Source organism: Coturnix japonica, chromosome Z (genome assembly GCF_054131305.1).
Source record: "Coturnix japonica strain WE chromosome Z, WE-NBRP24, whole genome shotgun sequence".
Lineage (NCBI taxonomy): Eukaryota > Metazoa > Chordata > Aves > Galliformes > Phasianidae > Coturnix > Coturnix japonica.
This window is the reverse complement of record NC_140702.1, coordinates 64,348,259-64,368,337: the sequence shown is the minus strand read 5'-3', so window position 1 is coordinate 64,368,337 and position 20,079 is coordinate 64,348,259. Positions and strand designations below refer to the sequence as shown.

Here is a 20,079-nt window from a genome sequence, read left to right as displayed (position 1 = left end):
GGCTCACTTACACATTTACTTTGAGAAAACTCAATAACTTGCTCTGATTCAAAGCTCAGAGCGTAAAAAGCGCAGAGATTCCCTCAGATGACTTCTGGATGTAAAACAACCCATGACATCCCAACTTATGTCAGCTCACAACCATTGTCATTTCTGAAAATGTTTAGATCCCCTTCTTCCTTTTCTAGATTAAATAACCCCTTAGGATTCTACGCCGTGCTGGAAGGCAACTGGAAACTTGATCATATCAACTACGGTTTTTTTTTTTTTTAATGTTAACACAGAATTTAAGTCTCCTAGACCTTCAGATCTTCACTTTTCCAACACGCTTTTCAAGACTGGGGCACGGAAGCCGTGCAAAGTATTTTAGCGTGACTCCAAAAGCGACATGAGCGCACGAGGAGCGAGGCAGAGCAGAAGCCGTGAGCACGAAGCTCTTCTCGGTGCAGCCCCACTGCGCCCAGCGGGCCCCGCTCACAGCACACACAGCTGTGCTGGCACACGGAGGGCTCGGGCGCCTTACACAAGAGCGGCTGCGGAACAACAGCCCCGTCAACGTGTAGCGCTCGCTGACACTTGGCAGAGCTTTTTCCAGCAATCTCAGGTTTGGCATTCATTCCCTCCCCTTTATATCGTGCTTTCGCAGTAGTTTTTGCCGATCTGATGTGTGAAAACGATTCCAGATTAATTTCCTTCCCCTAGCAGAACGGTTTTTCAGCCTAAGAGTCCCCTGCTCTGAGACAATATGAAACTCATCGGCGAGCAGACGGCTCGTGGAACGGGGAAGTGGTTCCCACACCTATTAAAGAGCAGCGGGACGCGCGGCCAGGAGGACGATGAGGAGGCGGTGGGTGCAATGAGGGCGGCCCGGCAGCAGCGCCCACCGAGGCTGGTAGAGCAGCAGATCCCCATCGGGATGGCAGCCACCTGTAGCCAGGACCCCCCACCCCCGCCACGAGGCTCCCGTAGCGCGGTTCCCCTCACGGCCGCCCCCGCCTCACCCCGCCCCCGCCCCTCACTCAGCGCCTCACGCCCGTTACACACACTCCGGCCCTGCGCGCTCCCGCCGCGCACCACCCCATAGTCGTGCACGCGCCCTGCTCGCGGCGCGCTCACCTTCCTCCTGCTCTCCCCGCCCCGGCCACACCCGCGACCCCGCCCCACCTGCCGCGCATGCGCGGTCCTCCCGCGGGGGGGGGGGCGCGCGCCCGCGGAGGTTAGCGGTGGCACCGCCTCTCTCCTTTGCGCATGCGCTCTGCTGCCGTCGCCGTGGCAACGGGACGCGGCGCCAGGCGGCCGTGAGGGCCGAGAGCGGGTGGGCGACATGTCCGAGATCCTGAGCGAGTGGCTGAACCAGGAGGTGAAGCTGTCCCGGAGCCTGGGTGAGTGGCAGCACCGATACCTCGGCACGGAACAGCGGCTTGCGGGGCCGCAGCGTTGGCCGTCAGTGTGGGGCATACCGCGAGGCTGAGCCTTCGTCCTGCCGAGGGGTGCGAGGTACATGGCAGCGCTGCCACAACGAGGCCTCCTGTTACCTGTGTCCGGGGCTGCTCTGTGTGCAGGATGGAGCTTTTACCAGTGATGGTGCTTTTACCAGTGACATTAGTTTTCCTCAGGGTGCTGTCACTCTCGGTAGATAGGAGGAGCTGAAGCTTCTCCTGCTAATGAGGACTCCAGGGAATAAAAGCATTTAAATAAGTTTGTAAAGCAGCGCTTGTTTGAGTTGAGCACAATAAGTTTGAGTGGCAGGCACAGTGCTGGTACTGCTCCATGATGGGTGAGCAGCTTACCACAGGAAAGCAGGAGAGTCAATGTCTTGTCTTTGTTATCTTTTTGTATATCTTCTGACCAAAAAAACATAGAAATTATCACCTAAAGACCTACAAGACATGGCAAAATTTACCTTTCAGCAATAAAAAACGAGAGCCAAGTGATTATGTGAAGCTCACACTGCGAAGTAACTGCTCTGAATGCAGATTTATTTGTAGCTTAAAAACTAATACATGCAAAAAATAATACATTAAAAACTAATACACTGATACATGCATGTTGCAAAAATCATTATGAGTTTTATCAAAATTAATGTCCAGATTTCTTTAATAATCTTGTTTCTTGTGGAAAAAAACTCACAACCCAGTTCCAGGATCGCTTTCAGAAGAATTTTCTACTGGCTACCTGTTTGGAGAACTTCTACACAAATATGGTCTTCAGGATAACTTTAATCAGTTTTCACAGAGCAGGTTAGTACTTGTGGATAACGTTTCTTACAGAAATTAGGCAAAATATTTATTTCCCTTTCAGAAATATGTTTCATTTTTTGTAATCAAAACACAGGACTCAGCACTTGGTCTTGTTGAAGCTCATATGAGTGGCCTCAGCCCATCAGTCAGTCTATCCAGCCTACCCTCTGGCAGATCTGTACTTCCTCCCACCTTGGTGTCATCTGTAAAATTTCTGAGGGTGCACTCAATCCCCTCTTCCAGATCGTCAGTAAAGATATTAAACAGGGTAGGCCCCAATACTGACCCCTGGGGAACACTGTGATCAGTCACCAGCTGGGTTAAACTCTATTCACCAAGAAACAAGGCAAGAAGTGTTATAGGGAGACTAATGAATTACAGGTCTATTTCCTGTAGGGATGTCATAAACTCTGTGTTACCAGAAGGTCTTTAAATTAAAACTCAACATTTTGTAGAATTATGCTACACTGGCCTTAAAAGCTTATTGGTTCATATAAAGAAGTTACTGTGAAGTCATAGAACAGTACAGAAAGGATAATGTTCTGACTCAGCTAGTAATTTTTTTGTTGTTGTTGGTTGAATTTGATAATGTATTAATTGTGAAATATCAGTAATTTTTTATTATTCCTTTTTGACCTGTGTATCTACTGATTTCAAGTGATTCCACCAGTAGTCGGATGCCAAGAGAAGCACTAATCTGTGATCCACTGTTTCAGTTTTAAACATAATTTTTTCTCTTTGGAACCATAGTCATTATTTTTCAACGCTATTCAAAGTCATCAGGGTGTTGTGAGAGTTGAAAGATTAGATAAGCTTCATTTTCTTTGTTATTTTTAAATTTAATTTCCTGTATTTTAACTGGTTAGAGCTCACATGGACTGATCTTTCCTCTAGCTATTTTTACTTTTTGTGGATGATATACTTTTAGCCAAGCTTTTGGAGCAAGATTTTGCTGTCAGGAGCTTTTTTTGTGTGTGCATGCATCAAGATTTATATAACGCAGTGTGACTTCTATTTGTTTTCCAAGAGTTATGCCTGGCAGACCATATTTTTTCTAGTCACTACATTATAAAATATAAGCTGAAATGTGTATTATGACACTCCAGGGAAGTCCACTGTGTTGTTTTTTTCCCCCTCATATCCCAATATGAGATAAATGTAATGACCACGGTTATTGCAGAGAGTTGGAATTGAAAGTATATTTAAATTTTGATTTTTTGATTCTTTTTGTTTCTTAATCACATAGGGCTACAAATGCAAAGCTTAACAATTTTTCTCTTCTGGAGCCCACACTTCACCTGCTTGGAGTACAGTTTAATGAGAATGTGGCCCATGACATCATGGTAGGAAAGCACGGGGCTGCAACAAAGCTTTTATATGAATTGTACATTGCTTTAGAAAAAATGAGAAAGGCAAAGCTTACTGGAGTAGCTATGGAAGCAATGAGATCTGCAGCACCTGCAAGGCTCAAGACTATTGGAAGTGTTTCATTTCGAGAGGTATTTAATTATGCTTATTTTGAATAAATACACAGGGAAAAAAATACCACTCTTACTAGAGCCTCTCAAGCATGTTGTGTGTTTTCCTTTTAAAAGATCTCCTGTGCCATATACAGGAATTGGGATTGCCTGGTTTGTCTGTGATTCATGAGGATAACTCGTGTTCTGCGTTCCTTTGTTTTGACTTATTCCATATTACTTCTCTGTTTCCTTTTTCCAGCCTTAAAATATGAATAGCAGCAAAGACCAGTAGTGGTTCAGTGGCTGCTGTTATACTTATTTGATTGATATAGTTTGCAGACTGCATTATACTTAGTTACAAATGTTACTTGAAGGGAAATTTAGTCTGTATTGAGCTTTGGGCCACGCTGGTTTGATTGCTTGAGTTATATGTCTCCCCGTATATTTATACTAGACTTCAGCTGGCGAAATAACAGAACATGCTGAATATTTCAAAGTGGAAAAAAATAAATGGGAAAGGGGGAATCTAAAAGGAAGATCTGTTAGTGACATTTTTGTCTTCAACAGTAATGTTCAGCATGTGCAAACCATAATCTTTTACCAGGATGAGCAATCTTTAAGAAGCTATGTATCATTAATCGAATTCAGTTGAATATTTACACATAATTCCTGGCACACATCCTGGCAAAGAGTTTACAAGTATGAACTTTACTGACAAATTCAGATATAGCACCAAACAACCAAGACACCCCTTCAGTGTCTATGGATAGCTTCTATGGAGAAAACTGAGAGTTCATTACAGAGCAGTTGAGGCTGGATCTGTAGGGGACTCATAATCCAGCTACCTTGCTGCTCTATGCAGAGTTGACTAGGTCTGTTTCCTCAGGACCCTGTCCAGTTCAATTTTGAGAATCTCCAAAGATGGAGACTTTGCAGTGTTTTTCGGCAAGTTGTTGAGCACCATTTCCATTTTAAAACAAAAAACCAAAAAACGAAAACCAACCTTCTGTTGAATTTCTTCAGTTTTCATTTGACATTGTTCAAATTGAGTTCCACACGTTCTTCTCAGTATAACCGGTCCTTTCTTTGAAAAATACTCAACCAAGTTTAGAAGTTGTTCTGTGTGCATTATTACATGAAGACATTTCAAAATGACTACGGAAAAATATTTGTATTTAAAAGCTTTTTTTCTTACCATTTCTGACTCTATGATTGTGATATTTGATTCAAGCGTTTGAAATCTTTAACATTACGTCATGCTGATATGCAACCACAGAAGGTTTCAGATCATCTTGAAAGGAAATCTAAAGTAGTAGAAGATAAAATAGCTCGTATGCACATTTCAGAACAACAGAAATCTCTAAAGCCTCAAGAAGAGCAAAAAGCCCAAGACACTGAAAAGGTGAGTGCTTACATATTGCTGAGTCATCTGAGAAAGTGTTTTCATAAGGTCACGTACATAATTCTCTGCTGCACCATTACATTTGTAAAAAATAATAATGAAGAAAGAGGGTCCACTTGATAAGCTCTAATGTGTAGTTGTAAAGCCAACATATTGTTAAAAGATTCTTAATAACAGTATGTAATGTAGATTTCCCAGCTGGATGTATTTGAAGTGTTCTTGTAATAGAGACTTGTGATGTATTTAATTTTTAAATAAAAGAATCAAGAAAAAGATGTGAGGAAGGGGATCTGTAGAAGCAAAGGCCTCTGTCCATCCATCTGTGTGTAGTTTTGTTGATTAAGTCAAGAAAAGGAACTAATATCTTCAGCATATGGAAAAACTACAAGCTGTAGTTTATATAGAAGAACTGGCTGTCAAGCTGAGGGGTATTTAACCATGATGAAAATTAAACTGACTCATTTGAGATGTAATTTGTATGTCTAGAATCATAGAATGATAGAATATCCAGATTTGAAAAGGACTTACAGGGGTCATAAAGTTCAACTTCTGGCTCCACACAGGTCAAGCCAGAATCTAAAGCCTGAGTCTGAGAGTGTTGTCCCAACACTCCTTGAACTCTGGCAGCATGATGCCATGACTCCTTTACTGGGAGCTCTGGTCCCTGACTTCTGCACTCATAAAGAAGCTGTAGGCTGCCATGAGGCCTCTCCTCAGTCTCCTCCCCTTTGGGCTGAACAGACCATGGGACATCAGCCACTCCTTGTATGTCTTGCCCTGAAGACCTTTCCCAATCATCTTAGGCCTTTTTTGAATGCTAATAGTTTTATATTCTTGTATTGTGGTGCCCAGAACTTCACCAAGTGCAAAAGTAGAAGCTGCACAGTGCAGAGCAGAGTGGGATGACCCCTCCCCTTGCACGGTGGTAGGACCGGGCCTGAGGCACCCCAGGGTATGGTCAGGCCTTTAGGCTCCAGCGGAACATTGCTGGTCCAACTGCATGGTTGTGCCTTTTTTTATACTAGTGCGAGACAAAATGAAGACAAAAGATTCATTTAAGAAAAGTCGTTTAAAAAGATTCATTTAAGAAAAGTTGTTTAATCAAGCTGCTTTTTTTTTTTTTTTTTTTTTTTTTTTTTTTTTTCCATTTTGGGTTAGTTACATTAGTTACATTTACTTCATAGATAAGTAGGTGGTATATTAGAAGTGTATGGCATGGCACGTATTATTTCAATTCAAGTACCTGAGCACATGTTGAATATTCAGCATCTCATAGGAAGAAGACAAAATGAAATAATGGCCCGGATTCAAGCAGCCATTATACAAGTTCCAAAGCCATCACTAAGCCACACCTTAAAAGCTAATGAAGCAAAAAAATTGCTAAAGAAGAAAAGAGAAGCAGAGGTAACTATATTTTGTTAATAGTAATTGTATGAATTTGAAAGGATGTTTTTTAGGAGCATTTACAATTAATAATTCTGTACTTGTACCACCTCATATAACACTTAAAATTATATAGTAGCCTCAGTCAGTGAAAATTTGGCAAAATATGATTCTGACATTTGTTAAATAGGAAAAGTTTGTTTTGATGGCAGATGAAGTTACTAATGAATAAACCAATTATTTTAAAAGATTATTTTAAAAGTAGAGCATACAGAGTTAATTTAGTAATTATTAGTGACTAATTCAAGATACTGAATCTAAAGCAGAACATAGCACAGAATATCTTGTTTCAAAAATCCCTGATTAGGAGTAATTGTATGAATTGCTTGAGTCCATTGTAAATTGAATTTTCCCTGTAAATGGATAGCTGCAAGAACTGAACTTTAGTGAACATAGGTATAGCTAGTATAAGAGGGAAATAAATGGAAAAGGGAAATTAAGAGAAGGGAACTGTTTGCCTTTTATCTATCTAATGTTTAATATGTTTTCAGTGTAAACTTTTCTCTTGAACTAACATGATGTGAAACTAATTCCCTGTTATTTAATCTGTGAATAGTTGAAGCTTCTTTACGTTGCTTAGTGAAGATAAAAGAAGCATTAAATTTTGTGTTATTTCTTTAGGACACTTACAAGGAGATTAGCAACTTTGAGAAGTCCATGATAAGAAATGCTTTTGAAGTACGCAGCCAATTCATTGATAGGTAATATCTGAGTATTCAATTATTAATCTCAGACAGGATCTTAGCCGTAAGTGTCTGCTATCTGTGCAGACATCTACTTGAAGAAAATATATGGTCTTTCTTTGCTTAAACTGTGATTCTCCTGTGAGAGGTTGTCTGTATTTCTGCCAGCTCTGCAACTACAAGCACCAGTTTCTGCTGTTACAATGTTTTAAGCCATATTTTTTGTAGGAATGGCTTAACCTTTCTTCTGTCCTTTTTACCATCAATATGGCAATAAAGGACATGAAGTGCATCTCTTATTCTCTGTTCATTACAGTCATCAAGCCTGTAATATCAGATGTGCAGAGAGTAGGGAATGGTTTTGGATGTATGTAGGTCACTCTGAAAGCAACGCCTCCTATTTCTTGTGGAAGCTAAAACAAAGAGCACGATAGCACTATTTGATAGAGCAAATTCTCAGCAGCTATTTTTCAACACAGTCACCACCATTCAGCTATGGGTTTCTGCTAGTGGTCAACAAGATCCTGAATGCTGTGTTTGAAAAAATCTGTGACCCGCTGCCACCACAGCTGAAGGGCACCACACACTGCCTCACTGTGCCCACATCCACTATTTGATCTCCATAAATGTGAAGCAAACTTTGATGAAAGTCAATTAGTGCTTTTTTTTTTTTTTTTCTTTTCTTTTTTTTTTTTTTTTCCCCCTGCATGGAGGAATTCAATTGCATCTTTGTTTCATACATAGTTCCATATCAGATGCCATTTTGTCAGACTGCGCTTCTGCTGCCATCTGTCTCGTGACCAGGAAGTGTAACACGATATTGGTGGGAAGGTTCAAAATCTACCACCAAAATCTGTCTCTGACATTGTCAATCAGCATAGTAAAACAGAAGACATTACTTTCAGAACAGCTCTTGTATATATGTGGTAATACTTTTCAAAATAAACTTACACCTTAGAATTTTGTTGTACAAGCAACAAATGTAGACAGAATAGCCATTCTATCACCTTTATTGATACGTGTGCCTTATTCTGGGAGGGTGGTATACTGCTTTGAGTACTTCTGTATAAAAACAAAACCTGATTAATAACTATGAGAGAAATTGTATTCAGAGTGTATGGATATATTTAAAGAGCAACCTATCTTGCTTTAATATTCTGCAAATGATCCTAATTTTGTGTTTCTGCAGAATTTGTTTCCATATTAAATATTGGCAAATGAAGTAAATGACAATTAGTTATGTAAGGACTGAAGCTTTCCTCTGGATTCAGCAGTGGTTGGGAGGTGCACAATGGTGTCAAGGGGTAATCTCAATGCTAATAAACTTTACTATTCAAGATAATTCTGTTGTGCATGTGTTAGACTTGTGCCCAACTTCATGAAAATACCTCTAAAAAAACAGAAGTGAACTTCTATTTTAATCTTTTTTATCAGTGAAGTACAAGAATCATTGCAAACACAGAAGTTGATAGAAACAGCCCTAGAAACTACAGCACAGGCAGCAACTGAGCTATTACCTACTCATTCAGATGATGACTATGTAAAAAAAATTCAAAAAAAATTGGAGGAAGATACCTCTGCTAGAGAACAACGAGAAAAGAGACGTCGTAAAATGTTAATGGAACAGTTAACAGCACATGAAGCAGAAGAGGTGAGAGAAGTGTAACACACAATTAGTAACCTAAATATTTGTTTGCAAGTACAAATCAATACTATTTTGGAGGGTCTAATAACATTTGGAAGGAAGAAAAAGTGGTATATATACTTTATCCCAGAAAAGTTATTTTATGCCTTGTTTTTCCATGGAGAAAGAAGAAATGAAAGGAAAAAGGTTTTCCATTCCTTCTTACTACACTTACATAAATAATACTTCATCCTTGTAAAACATAAAACCTCAATTAAAACAGAGCTAAGATGATGAAAAATCAGTTGTAGGTCTGCCTGCAATTTTCCTCAAAATAATAATGACACTTGAACTTTAAATTATCATTATATTTACTGGGTCTGAAGATGGTACTTATTAAAATCAACAAATATGGCATTACTCACTTTAAAAGCTGTATTTGCAAATGTGTAATGTAATATTTTTATGTCTGGACTGGATGACTTCTGAAATGATTATGCTGTGGGATGTTTTGTGTGTCTCTATTCTGTCAAAAAAAATGACTGTTGCAGATTATTTCATTAGAGTCTTGTCCTGCATTGGGATAGACATATAGAAGTCACAGTACTTCTTAGCATCTCTCAGACTTATGTTCCGTGAAAAACTAAGAACACCTGTACTGGCTTAGACTAGGAGTCTATTCACACATGCTATCTTTGAGCTCTCACAGAAGGAGATTCTAGGTAATGTTCCTGCTAATATGCATAGGTCATGAGGAACTTTTGCCACCTCGCTGATTGAAATTAATGTAGTGGCAAAATGTGCATCAGCTGTCACAGCCCCAAGTACAATCCTAGTAATCTAGACTAATGGTTCTAATAACCACTGACATTTGGTAGGGACAGTCTTAAACCAGCAAAGTGAGCCAGAGCTATCCTGATGAGAAAGCTGGTCCACCTCTAGTTACAGTGTAAAATTTGCCAGTTTGAGTAAAGGAGGTGCTGCAATGTGTCTCCAGTAGTGCTCCAAAGCAGGACAAATGTAATTAAATTATTGCTGATATAAAAACAGTAGCAGTCACAGACTGCAGGGATTAGAGGGTAAGTAGAGAGTTGACCAGCTAAAAGAATTTATTGTCACTTTTGTTTTATCAGAGAAAGAAGTAATCAGTTGGAATCCTGTGAAAGTTCAGAAATGAGTTATTCCTTGATTTAGAGAAATGTGAAGTAATTTGAATTGTTTTCTTTTTTCTTTCATTAAAGATTTTTTTTTTTAAATTACACAAGATAGCTGAAAAAATACTTTAAATATTCAACCAGAAAGGATTTGCAAGCTGAAATTGTGGTTTTCTAATAGCCATTAAAGTCAGAATTTCATAATACATAAAAATTGAACACAGGCCATCAGATCATCTAGAGTCATGTATTTGATGTATTTCACTTTATGTCTTCAGAATGCACCTGTGATTTTTCATGTCCATACCTATAAGTCTCTTCTAAAAGAATCTTGTTCCAGTTTTTGAGTCTCGGTACACTGTGAACTCTAGTAGAAATCTCAGCCTGGGAGCAAGAATACTTAAAAATTACATGGTGCTCCTCTGAGTGAATGTTATGTCAGATTTTTACAGGCAGGAAATAGAAGTGTTTGAAGGTAACATAGTTTCATCTTACTTAGATCTTTCACTTGCACCATTTCCATTCACTATTGTTCAAAGTACCAGTCATTTTTTAATGCTTTGTTTAGATTTTGTCTTTGAATTTCAAAAGCTATCAGGAAATTACTGTCAGCAATATATTGAGAAGAAGGAAATGGGAGAGGAAGTTAATTTTTACTAGATTATTTCTTGTCAACCAAATAGATTTGTGTATGTGAGGTGTTAAGACTCAGTCATAAATCTTAAGACAACGCAACAAGATAGAATTATTTCATTTGTGATTGATTGAACTAACCTGGGAAAGGAGGAGAAAGAATAGTTTGACTCAGTAACGCATGTATGAGCATGAAACATAAACACATTAACGTTTGGCCACTGGATGCCACTGTTGTTTCAAGTAGGTTTTTAAAAAAGTGCATGATTTTTTAGAAATTTTTTCAAGGGATTCTAACAGATTTCATTTACAATATTTTTGAGCTCTTCAGACATATCAGAACCCTTTGTGGAGAAGTAGATGTAAAATATTAGGTACAAAAATGAAACTACCATTTTTGTTTTGTCTCCTAGTACACTCAGAAGTTTTTTGGCCTTAGGTCTGTCACTGTTCGTATGCAGGTTACCAGTGCTTTATTCCCCTGTGCAATAAGAACCATTCTGAAATTATGTTTGGTGTTATGAATCCTAACATCACTGTCTCTGCAAATAAGAGACATGTGGATATGGCACTAAGTGACATAGTTTAGTGATGGGTCTGAGTAGGTCAGGCTAGCAGTTGGTCTTCATTATCTTGAAAGTCTTTTCCAGCTTAGACAATTCCATGATTCTGTGTTTCTAATTTATCCATAGATTTGATTTAATTCAACTGACTATTTTATTCTTAAAACATTTCCTGCCAACACTTTCCAAGCCTACTCTTTGTGTCAAAATGTTTGATTATTTAGAGTAATATCAAAATTATCTACATTCCAATTAGCAAAGAATCTTCCTTTTTTATATATAAAGAATGCTTTGATTTCTAATTGGGCCCATCACTTTGTACTGTAGAGTTAATGGATGGCTTCTCCAATCCTCCATAAATGAGAATTTAAACATCTATCTTCCTCCATTGGAGTACTTCTTGATGTACTAATCCATGGCTAGTTATTCTGGATACATGCATCAAATCAGCAAGTAAATGCTGTTGCATTACTTCATTCATATTTCTTATTGGATAGTGATGACTTGTCCATGAAATACTTAGTAACGTGTCTGTAATTATATTTTCTAAATATATGTATTCTAGGAGATTTACCAGGAGGAACAACTTATTTACAAGCTAATGAGACAATCTCAACAGGAGCGGAGGATTGCTGTTCAACTCATGCACATTCGACATGAAAAAGAGGTGTTAAAACAAAATAGAATTTTCAGGGAAAAGCAATATGAAGAAAGACGACGGAAAGAGTTCCAGGAAGCTCTTGACAGAGAGGCGGTAAATAGTTATTTATTCCCTGAGTTGCTCTGGGAGCAATACAATATCTACCTGGGGAATCTGCATTGTCAGCTGTTAGAATTCAGTTCTTTTTCTTAGGACAGGGTGACCTAATGATTAATATATCACTTTTAACTATGTTTAAAGTTACAGCAAAGTAACTTTAGTGGAAGGAATTGAGTAATTTAACATTTAATTGTGATCTTTTCTTACAAAGTAATTTTAACCTTGTGCTGAGATTAAAAGAGTTTTGCATGGGCAAAATGACAGATGTGATGGAAACAACAAAGTGGCAGAAAAACTTGTATCAGGAATTATGTATTTCATTTCCTTTAATATAATCTGCTAATATCCTTTTTTGGCAAGTGCTGGTAATAAAGAATTTCATTTTCGAGAGCTCATTTCTGCCTTTGGGCTCAGAGTTTATTAATAAAAAAAAAATTAAAAAATCAAAGAATTCATAATCCTGTGACAAACTGCCAAGTGCTATGCCCGTAGCAGGCTATAACATGTAGGAATGCTACTTTACTCCTGCCAAAAACAATTACCAGCTTTAAATCCTTCAATCCATCTAGACCCCAAATAATCAGAATCTGTAGGTTTTGGTAACTACATTTGTTAGTGTACACTTTTGGCCAAAAGAAGTACCCTATCACAGGTTTGTTTTCTTATCTATTGTGGTGCATTGCAGTTTGATTTCTTTTTGCAATCTCAAATATACTCTTTTAAAAAATTCTAGGCTCTTGCAAAACAAGAAAAAATTGATTGTGAAGAACAAATTGCCAAGGAAAGAGAGCTTCATGAGAAAATTGCCATTGAAAGAATTCAAGCTCGTTATAAAAAGCATTATTCTGTATGTTGGGAAGTGATTGACCAAATTGTTGATTTGTCAACAAAAGTAGGAGAATATCGACTATTGACAAACAAGTGAGTATGGTAGCTGTTAGGCAAGACAGGTGTTAGGTAGCTGTTAGACTTAATGATTCATGCTGGTTTAAGCACCGGTAATGTTTTAGTGGATACCCAGAAATCTTGAATGACAGCTTGAATTACTTAATGTGAGTAAATGATAATACTTAAATGATGATACTCCTTTCATGTGAAGATCCACTGATGTGTAAAACTGGGCAAACTAGTGCTAAAGCCCTAATTCCTTGTAAATTCAACTAACATGGATCCTTTGTGGGAATTCAGCAGGCCCTCATTTCCTATGACTCGTGGAGATACTGACTTTCTTTTACATGCAGAAATTCCTTTTTTTTTAAGTTTAAAATTGAGAAGTGCTCATCTCATTCTGAGTTGCTCTACTGGCTGAATGTTTACCCCTTGTAATATAAACAGAGTTAATTTTGTATTATACATCAGCCTGATTTGACTGTCTTAAAAGTAGCAGCTCAGTCCTACAAGCTGTGATTTCCTCTTCTGACATGCCCCAATGCTTCAGGTTTTCTGAGAAGATCCTAAAAAGGTAGCATGGCTGTGTTCCATGAGATGGAAGCTTTGCTTCTCAATTGATCTAGTTCTTTCATTAATATTCAGTGATTAGACTATGGGGTAAGGCCTACAGAATAAGAAAATGTGCCTAAAATTCAATACTTTTGGTGTAACTGTTTACTAAGTAATAAAACTGTAACCATATGAAATGTATATGTTTGTAGCTTTTGGAAATTATTGAAATACAGGCCCAGTAAGTACTTGAAATAGTCGCTCTAGACACCGTTTAGTGGCGATTTCCTTTTGTGACACAGTCATTATTCAGTCCAGTGAAGGCTAGTTGTCACATTTGCTTTTCATGTTTGCTTGCAGTAGAAAAGAGTATCTATAAATATCTGAAATATTTTTTCAAAATAAGTGCATTAAAATTATATCTGCATTTGCTGCCACCACATATAGGCCATTTAAAGCTGTAATACGCATCTATAGTAATTTCTTAAAAATAAAAGTAAAAATAATTTTAAAAATCTTGTTCTATTCAAAATAGAACATTTTGAGCAGTTGTCAAGTTTAAACAGTTATTTATAGGATTTAGCATCAAAAGATGTCAGTATCATGTTTGCATTTAGCAATAGCAATAATCATTTAATTACTTTTTACTACATGCAGTTTGTCTTGTTTCAGATGAATAATTTTTGTTTGCAATGGAAAAGAAAGATTTTATCTGTTGGTACAATTCTGAATAAATTTTTAGCTTCCAGGATAATAGAAAAGTATAGGTTTTTGGTGAGGGGAGGCTTTACCCCACAGAAGAGAACAGCATTTTGGAGCAGTTAACTTAGATGCAGCACAACTGCTACTGTACAGCTCTGCTAGCTACATGCTGTGTGCTGACACACTTAGGAAGATACTACTGTCATACAAATAAGCTGCCACAGTAGGTATTTTTATGGTTTCTCTTCTAAAAAGCTGTATCAATTACAGAAAGCATTATAAACCATATCTTGTTTAGTATATCCATATTTCATGATTGTTATAAACTTGGGTTCACTGTTCTCAGATGTCGATCTGCTTTTATTTTTGTTTTGGTATGCCTTCAGGATTGTTTCTTTGTTTGTTTTCTGCAGCAAAGTTCCATTAAAACTGATGCGTGATTGGAAGGAATTATTTTTCCATGGAAAATCAATATATGAAAAAGCCTCAATTAAAAATTTGCCAAGTGAACCAAGCCCAGAACAACTTACAGAATTGAATAAAATGGATCTATTAGATGAAAAAGATTATGGTGAATACAAGGTACATGAAACTGATTGGCCATAATGGAATATAATACACCTTGATTGTTCATAATTGTAAAAATTTTGTTGTATGTTACATTTTGTTCTTTCAGTAGTTTATGACATCAGAATTTGACATGCATTTTCTTTTCATTACAATTCTGGAAATATATGGCTATTCTGTATGTCAGTAGCAACAGAGAGCTGCTGCAATTTTAAAATTTAAATTTAAATTTAAAATTTAATGCTTACATATGAAATTAATTATATTTATCTACTGAGTGTGTAAGATAAACAAGGTAATTACTGTGCAATTAATTTTAGCTAACTGGAGTTTGAAAGTGTGGTTAATGCTACCACATTTGAAAATGTGAGGAGTAACAACCAGCAAAAACAAGTGAGAAGAAACATAGTGTCTATTATAAAAGCTGGTAGTCTTAATTCCAGTGATTTTGAATAAAAGTTTTTAATAGCAATTATTGGTTTGGGTGCTCTATTCTCAGATGGGAGCTTTTATAAAAAATAATTTTAAAGGGTAATATTTTGGTAGACCTTCTGCTAGGATACAAAGTACCTTAAAACGTTTCTTCAATTTTATGATAGTTTTTATAATTTCAGAATTGAAAGATGGTGAATAGTGTTCTTGTTGTAATTAAAAACTATTGTGCAGTATGTTTAAAATTACAATATTGCTCATGGTTTCCTTGAAAAGAAAAAGCAAGCAACCACAACACCAGTACTTTCAAAAAATCTGTTTAACAATAATACATATAAGTCATTGCAAATAACCTGTCTTTTGAAGTTTTGGGAAATAATAATCACAATACGTTCATATTCTTACCAACTCCCTGAACCAAACTGTACATTATTATAATATTATATTAATATTATATTATTGTGCAGTGAGTCTGAGTTTTTGTTGGGAGTTGTGGTAAATGCCTGATAGCTGAGTTATCTTTGGTGTCAATCTTAAAATATGTTTTCTTGATGAAGTACTTCTTCATACCATATTGACTCACATAATAAATTTCACGATCACTGTCTTTGGATGTGGAAAAAATGGGTGAATGGTTGGACTGGATGATCTTTGTCATGGTTTTGTAATGTTCCTGTCAATATTCCATTTCATAACATGTGTCCTTTCCAACCTTGGTGATTCTATGAAACACCACCCAAAATATCAAATAATTTCCAATATAAATATTTCCAATTATATCTCAAACACTTTGAGAGTGTTGACTAGGAATTATGTAACAGGTAACCTAGTTTAACTAAGCACAGGTATGGTCCAGCAGTCTTCTGGTTAAAGAAGAAAGGCGAGTTCTTCAAATAAGAAATTCGGAATTGATCTGTATTGCAGGTTAGATAGAATTTTTAAAAAACCTCTCTTTTCTCATAATTGTTAAGGAAAATAGTTCAGATACATCAAGGACTTGAACTTATTTAAAACTAATCTTTTCCACAACTTATTAAGTAATGCACCCTCTGAGATGTTTTAAGGAGGAGATATCTTACAACTCAGAAATATTTTTTTTTCTGGTTTTAACTGATTAAATATAGGTCGCATTTTCATTTAAAGTAATTTTAAGTTACCTGGTATTAGTTTACCTAATGCATATGTGTTCAAAGTAAACTCTGTTAGTAGAGTATATGCTATGGCAATATATAACTTATGATTACAAGGTCTGAAAATAATGCATATTCTACCTAGAACATGAATGTGTATAATACTGTATTTCAGTAGAACTTTGAAACTATATGTTGCTGTTCGTGGTAATTAAATATTTAATTTATAGAGTGATAGAATAGTTTAGATTGAAAGGGATTTTGTGGTCATGCAGTTCAACTTCTTTGCTCAAAGTGGATCTGATTCCCGAATAGACTGTTCAGTGTCTTTTCCGGTCAGCTGTCAAATATTTCCAAGGATGAGGATGAGGCTCCCTGTGCAACATGTGCCTGTTCTTATCTACCCTCACTGTGAATTTTTTTCCTTTTTTTTTTTTTTTTTTTCCTTTAAAGTTGAAATTCCTTTACTTCTACAGTTGACTTGCCTCTCAACCCCTCATTATACACCCTAAATGAACAAAAAAGCCATAATCTAATTGGGATTATTAGTAACTCACGTATCTAGTGAACAGCTATTTACAGTTGTGCCATTTAAGAATAACTGAAACAGAACTAGTATTTTCCTGAACACTAAAAGATTCTAATTGTAGCATATACAGCACATGTCCTCCATAGCACTTTCCTACTGTTATAGGGTGCAATATTACAGTGGGAAAAGGTGTTAAATTTTTCTGACTACATCCTGTTATTTAAGGTTCTTATGATTATGTCTTGTTGGGTATTGCTTTGTTATAATGTGTATTAGGTAGATAAATGTATTTTAACTCTCTGTATAAATTTTCAGAGATATGAGTGTGACACTGGGCAATAATATTGTCCAATCATTGGAGTGCTGAATGCTTGGATAGTGAATTTATATTCCAAAAATGCATCGCTGATTCATTCAGTTGTATTAGTGAGATGACTTTTTGTATTTATAGGATCTTAAAAAATGATACTAAACATCTTTAAAAATGATTGTAGGAGTATTTGTCTCTCAGCTAGGTCTTAGTGAATAGCAGTGAGAGCTTAATGATTATGACAATTATATCTTTTAATAAGGCTCTAATGTAAAAAATATTTTAATTTTAGTACTGTTCAGATTTGGTTATTATATAATTGTTTATATAATTACATATATGTAGAAAGATGAAATACAGGATATATTCCCTAACTGTTTGATAATTTATTTATACAGAGTATGACAGGGGAATGGTGCCCAACTGGAGAGAACAAAGAAAATAAATGTCTTCTTAATAATAATATATTGGGTCATGTGCTTCATAGACTGATGGAGATTTTCTATCCTTCAAAACCCAAATGTTTACTGCCTGTATTTCCTCCATTTCCTATCAAGGGATGTATTCTGGGAAAAGTTTTTAGTGGAAAAACTACCTGTGTAAAGTTTCTTGAAAAAGGTAGAGTTTATCTTTTAACTTAAAAGTCTTTAAAATGTTAAGTTGCTTTTAAAGTTGATTCTCACAATGAAGTTCCTTTTGGCGAATCCTTTCATTACTAATCCTTGAACCTCACATGCAATTGTGTTTTACTGAAGTTCTTTTCAAGTCATTCATTCATTATCTTTCAAAATAAGATTAAAAACAGCTGACCTCTCATGTAGTGTTGTTATAATATTTCTTCTGCATTTCTTGAAATTTTAAAAATGCTTTTGAGTTCTCTGAAGATGTTTGTTATTGAAGAGTCTAGCAGATGTATGGCAGATTGTGAATGCAGTGGTTACAGAGAAGTGACAGTGGAAACAACTTAGACAAAAATCCAAACAGAAGGAATTGTGAATTCCTTGACATGTTGTAATGCTGTCCTCCAATTACTGATTTAATTTCATTAATAGTCTCTCTTTATGTATGCTCAGCTCAAAATATCTAATTTTTATGTGTATTAGTTTGCAATGTTCAGGTACTGTCTGTTGATACTCTGGTTCAGGAGGCCATCCAAGCTTTTCTTAATAATGAAATGAAAACTGAGCACACCTTGATTTCACAGGAAGCAGAGAGTTCTGCAGAACAAAGTAAGGTAAGCATTTTTGTTAATTTTGGCTTTGACTCTCACAGGGAAAAGAGAATGGTGTGTATAAGGAAAAAAAGTATATTGTTTCAATTTCTTACTCTTACTCAATTTCAGACTTAGAACTAAGGATTTTTTCTTAACAGACTTCAAGTTTCATCTTCAGTTGACAGATTTGTTTTCCTGTATTGTGTAGGGGTTTTTTGTTTGTTTGTTTGTTTTTTAATCTATTTATTTTCTTAACTGATAAAAGGATCAGAGGAACTTCTCAGAATCATCAATGGAATTTCCAACCGGAGTACTTACCAGTGGAACTAAAGGTATGTATGTGTGTGTGCAAATACAAATTTTAATTAAATCTCATATAATTCAATTCTTATTAAATTAAATTACAATCCCCCTTTCTCTTGTCTACTTGGAATAAAACATCTGTAACATCTGAGTTTTCAGAACAGTTTCTGTTATGAATTCTGTGTTTCTGCGCATTCGTAGTGTTTGGGAAAAGCAAGTGCAGACTGCTTCACACAGGAAGATGAGCCAGGAGGCGATGCCAATAATAAGTATGGCAGGGCCAACACTTCACCAGTAGAAAGTGAACATGTTGCCTAAAGGATCAGATCCAGAGACAGTGACCAGAGTAAGCATCAGTCTGATGGTAAATCTACTGATGCAGTAAATGGGAGGTTGAGTGAGAAAGTCAAATCAAGAGATGTGGATCAGAGTCAGAAGTGCTCACACGGTTGCTGTGCAGCTATAATGCATCACAGACAGTGTATAGGTTGAAAGCTTCATTTTGAAAGGAAGGTGAGGCAAGCTCTCTCTTTTTCTCACTTTACCTTTCTTTACAACAGCTTTTAACAACAAAGGAACTGAAATTGGGCTCAGCCAATAAATTCAAAATCATAGAGTGGCTGAGGGTGGAAGGAACCTCTGAAAGTCACCTAGATGAACACTTTTCAAGGAAGGTTCAGTATTTCATATTGCTCACTTAGGATTTAAACTCCTCCAAATATGGAAACTCCACAATCTAACTGGGTGACTCGTTCCAATTCCTATAACCCATACAGTTAATATTTTATCATTTAAATGGAATTCAACATGTTTCAGTTTGTTTCCATTGCCTCTTGTCCCTTTTTTTACATTGTATCACTGAGAAGATTGTGACTTCATCTTTACTTCCCTCTTTCAGATGTTTACAAACATTGACAAGTTTCCATTCATGACTTCTTTCCCCAGTATGAATTATCCCAGCTCTCAGCCTCTTCTCGTGTATCAGATATTCCAACATCTCAATAATTGTTATGGCCTTTTTCTGGATCAGCCTCAATGTATCCAGGGCTTTCTTGCTCTGGGGAGACCAGAACTGGACACAAAATTCTAGATAAGGTCTCCCTGGAGCTGAGTACAGGGATGGTATGACCACCCAATGATGATGCTGTTCTTAATGTAGTCCAGGATGCTGCTGGCCTTCTTCACTGCAAAGATGTGTTTCTGGCTCAAAATGAGCTTGTCCTCAAAGCTTGCAAGACAATTGGTCTCCAGATTTCCCTGCTAGTCTCAAAGACTTGAAATTCCTGAAGGCAGGTTGTACTTGTAGAGACCAAGATAGAGAAGACATTAAGTATCTCTGTCCTGTGCTTTAGTCAGCAGCAGGCTTGTGTTTCCTCTAGTCTTCATTTTGCTGTAGAGATACCTATAAAGGTTCTGGTTTTGACCATATGCAAGAAAATGTCTTTTTCCCATGAGAGTACTGAAACAGATTGTGTTCAGTGATAATAATTT

General features: G+C 36.7%; 1 protein-coding gene and 1 long non-coding RNA gene across 14 annotated transcripts in view; one reads left to right on the top strand and one right to left on the bottom strand.

Moving 5' to 3' along the window:
* Nucleotides 1–1,157, bottom strand: part of LOC146754151 (uncharacterized) — a 72,428-nt gene extending 71,271 nt beyond the window's left edge. For all 5 annotated transcript variants that reach the window (XR_014939738.1, XR_014939735.1, XR_014939739.1 and 2 more), the window contains exon 1: nt 1,117–1,157. This is a non-coding gene — a long non-coding RNA (uncharacterized LOC146754151). The remainder of the gene's footprint in view (nt 1–1,116) is intronic.
* A 109-nt stretch (nt 1,158–1,266) lies between these two features.
* The window catches only part of SPEF2 (sperm flagellar and cilia associated 2), a 64,747-nt gene continuing 45,934 nt past the window's right edge, over nt 1,267–20,079 (top strand). For all 9 annotated transcript variants that reach the window (XR_014939732.1, XR_014939733.1, XR_014939734.1 and 6 more), the window contains exons 1-13: nt 1,267–1,382; nt 2,138–2,240; nt 3,487–3,739; nt 4,932–5,102; nt 6,369–6,506; nt 7,167–7,246; nt 8,663–8,879; nt 11,768–11,956; nt 12,696–12,883; nt 14,518–14,686; nt 17,471–17,690; nt 18,176–18,306; nt 18,551–18,617. Coding sequence is in view for 6 of the 9 variants with exons in the window: in XM_085529890.1 (XP_085386016.1) it covers nt 1,325–1,382; nt 2,138–2,240; nt 3,487–3,739; nt 4,932–5,102; nt 6,369–6,506; nt 7,167–7,246; nt 8,663–8,879; nt 11,768–11,956; nt 12,696–12,883; nt 14,518–14,686; nt 17,471–17,690; nt 18,176–18,306; nt 18,551–18,617 (1,984 nt within the window). In the remaining 3 variants the exon portion in view is untranslated. The remainder of the gene's footprint in view (nt 1,383–2,137; nt 2,241–3,486; nt 3,740–4,931; nt 5,103–6,368; nt 6,507–7,166; nt 7,247–8,662; nt 8,880–11,767; nt 11,957–12,695; nt 12,884–14,517; nt 14,687–17,470; nt 17,691–18,175; nt 18,307–18,550; nt 18,618–20,079) is intronic.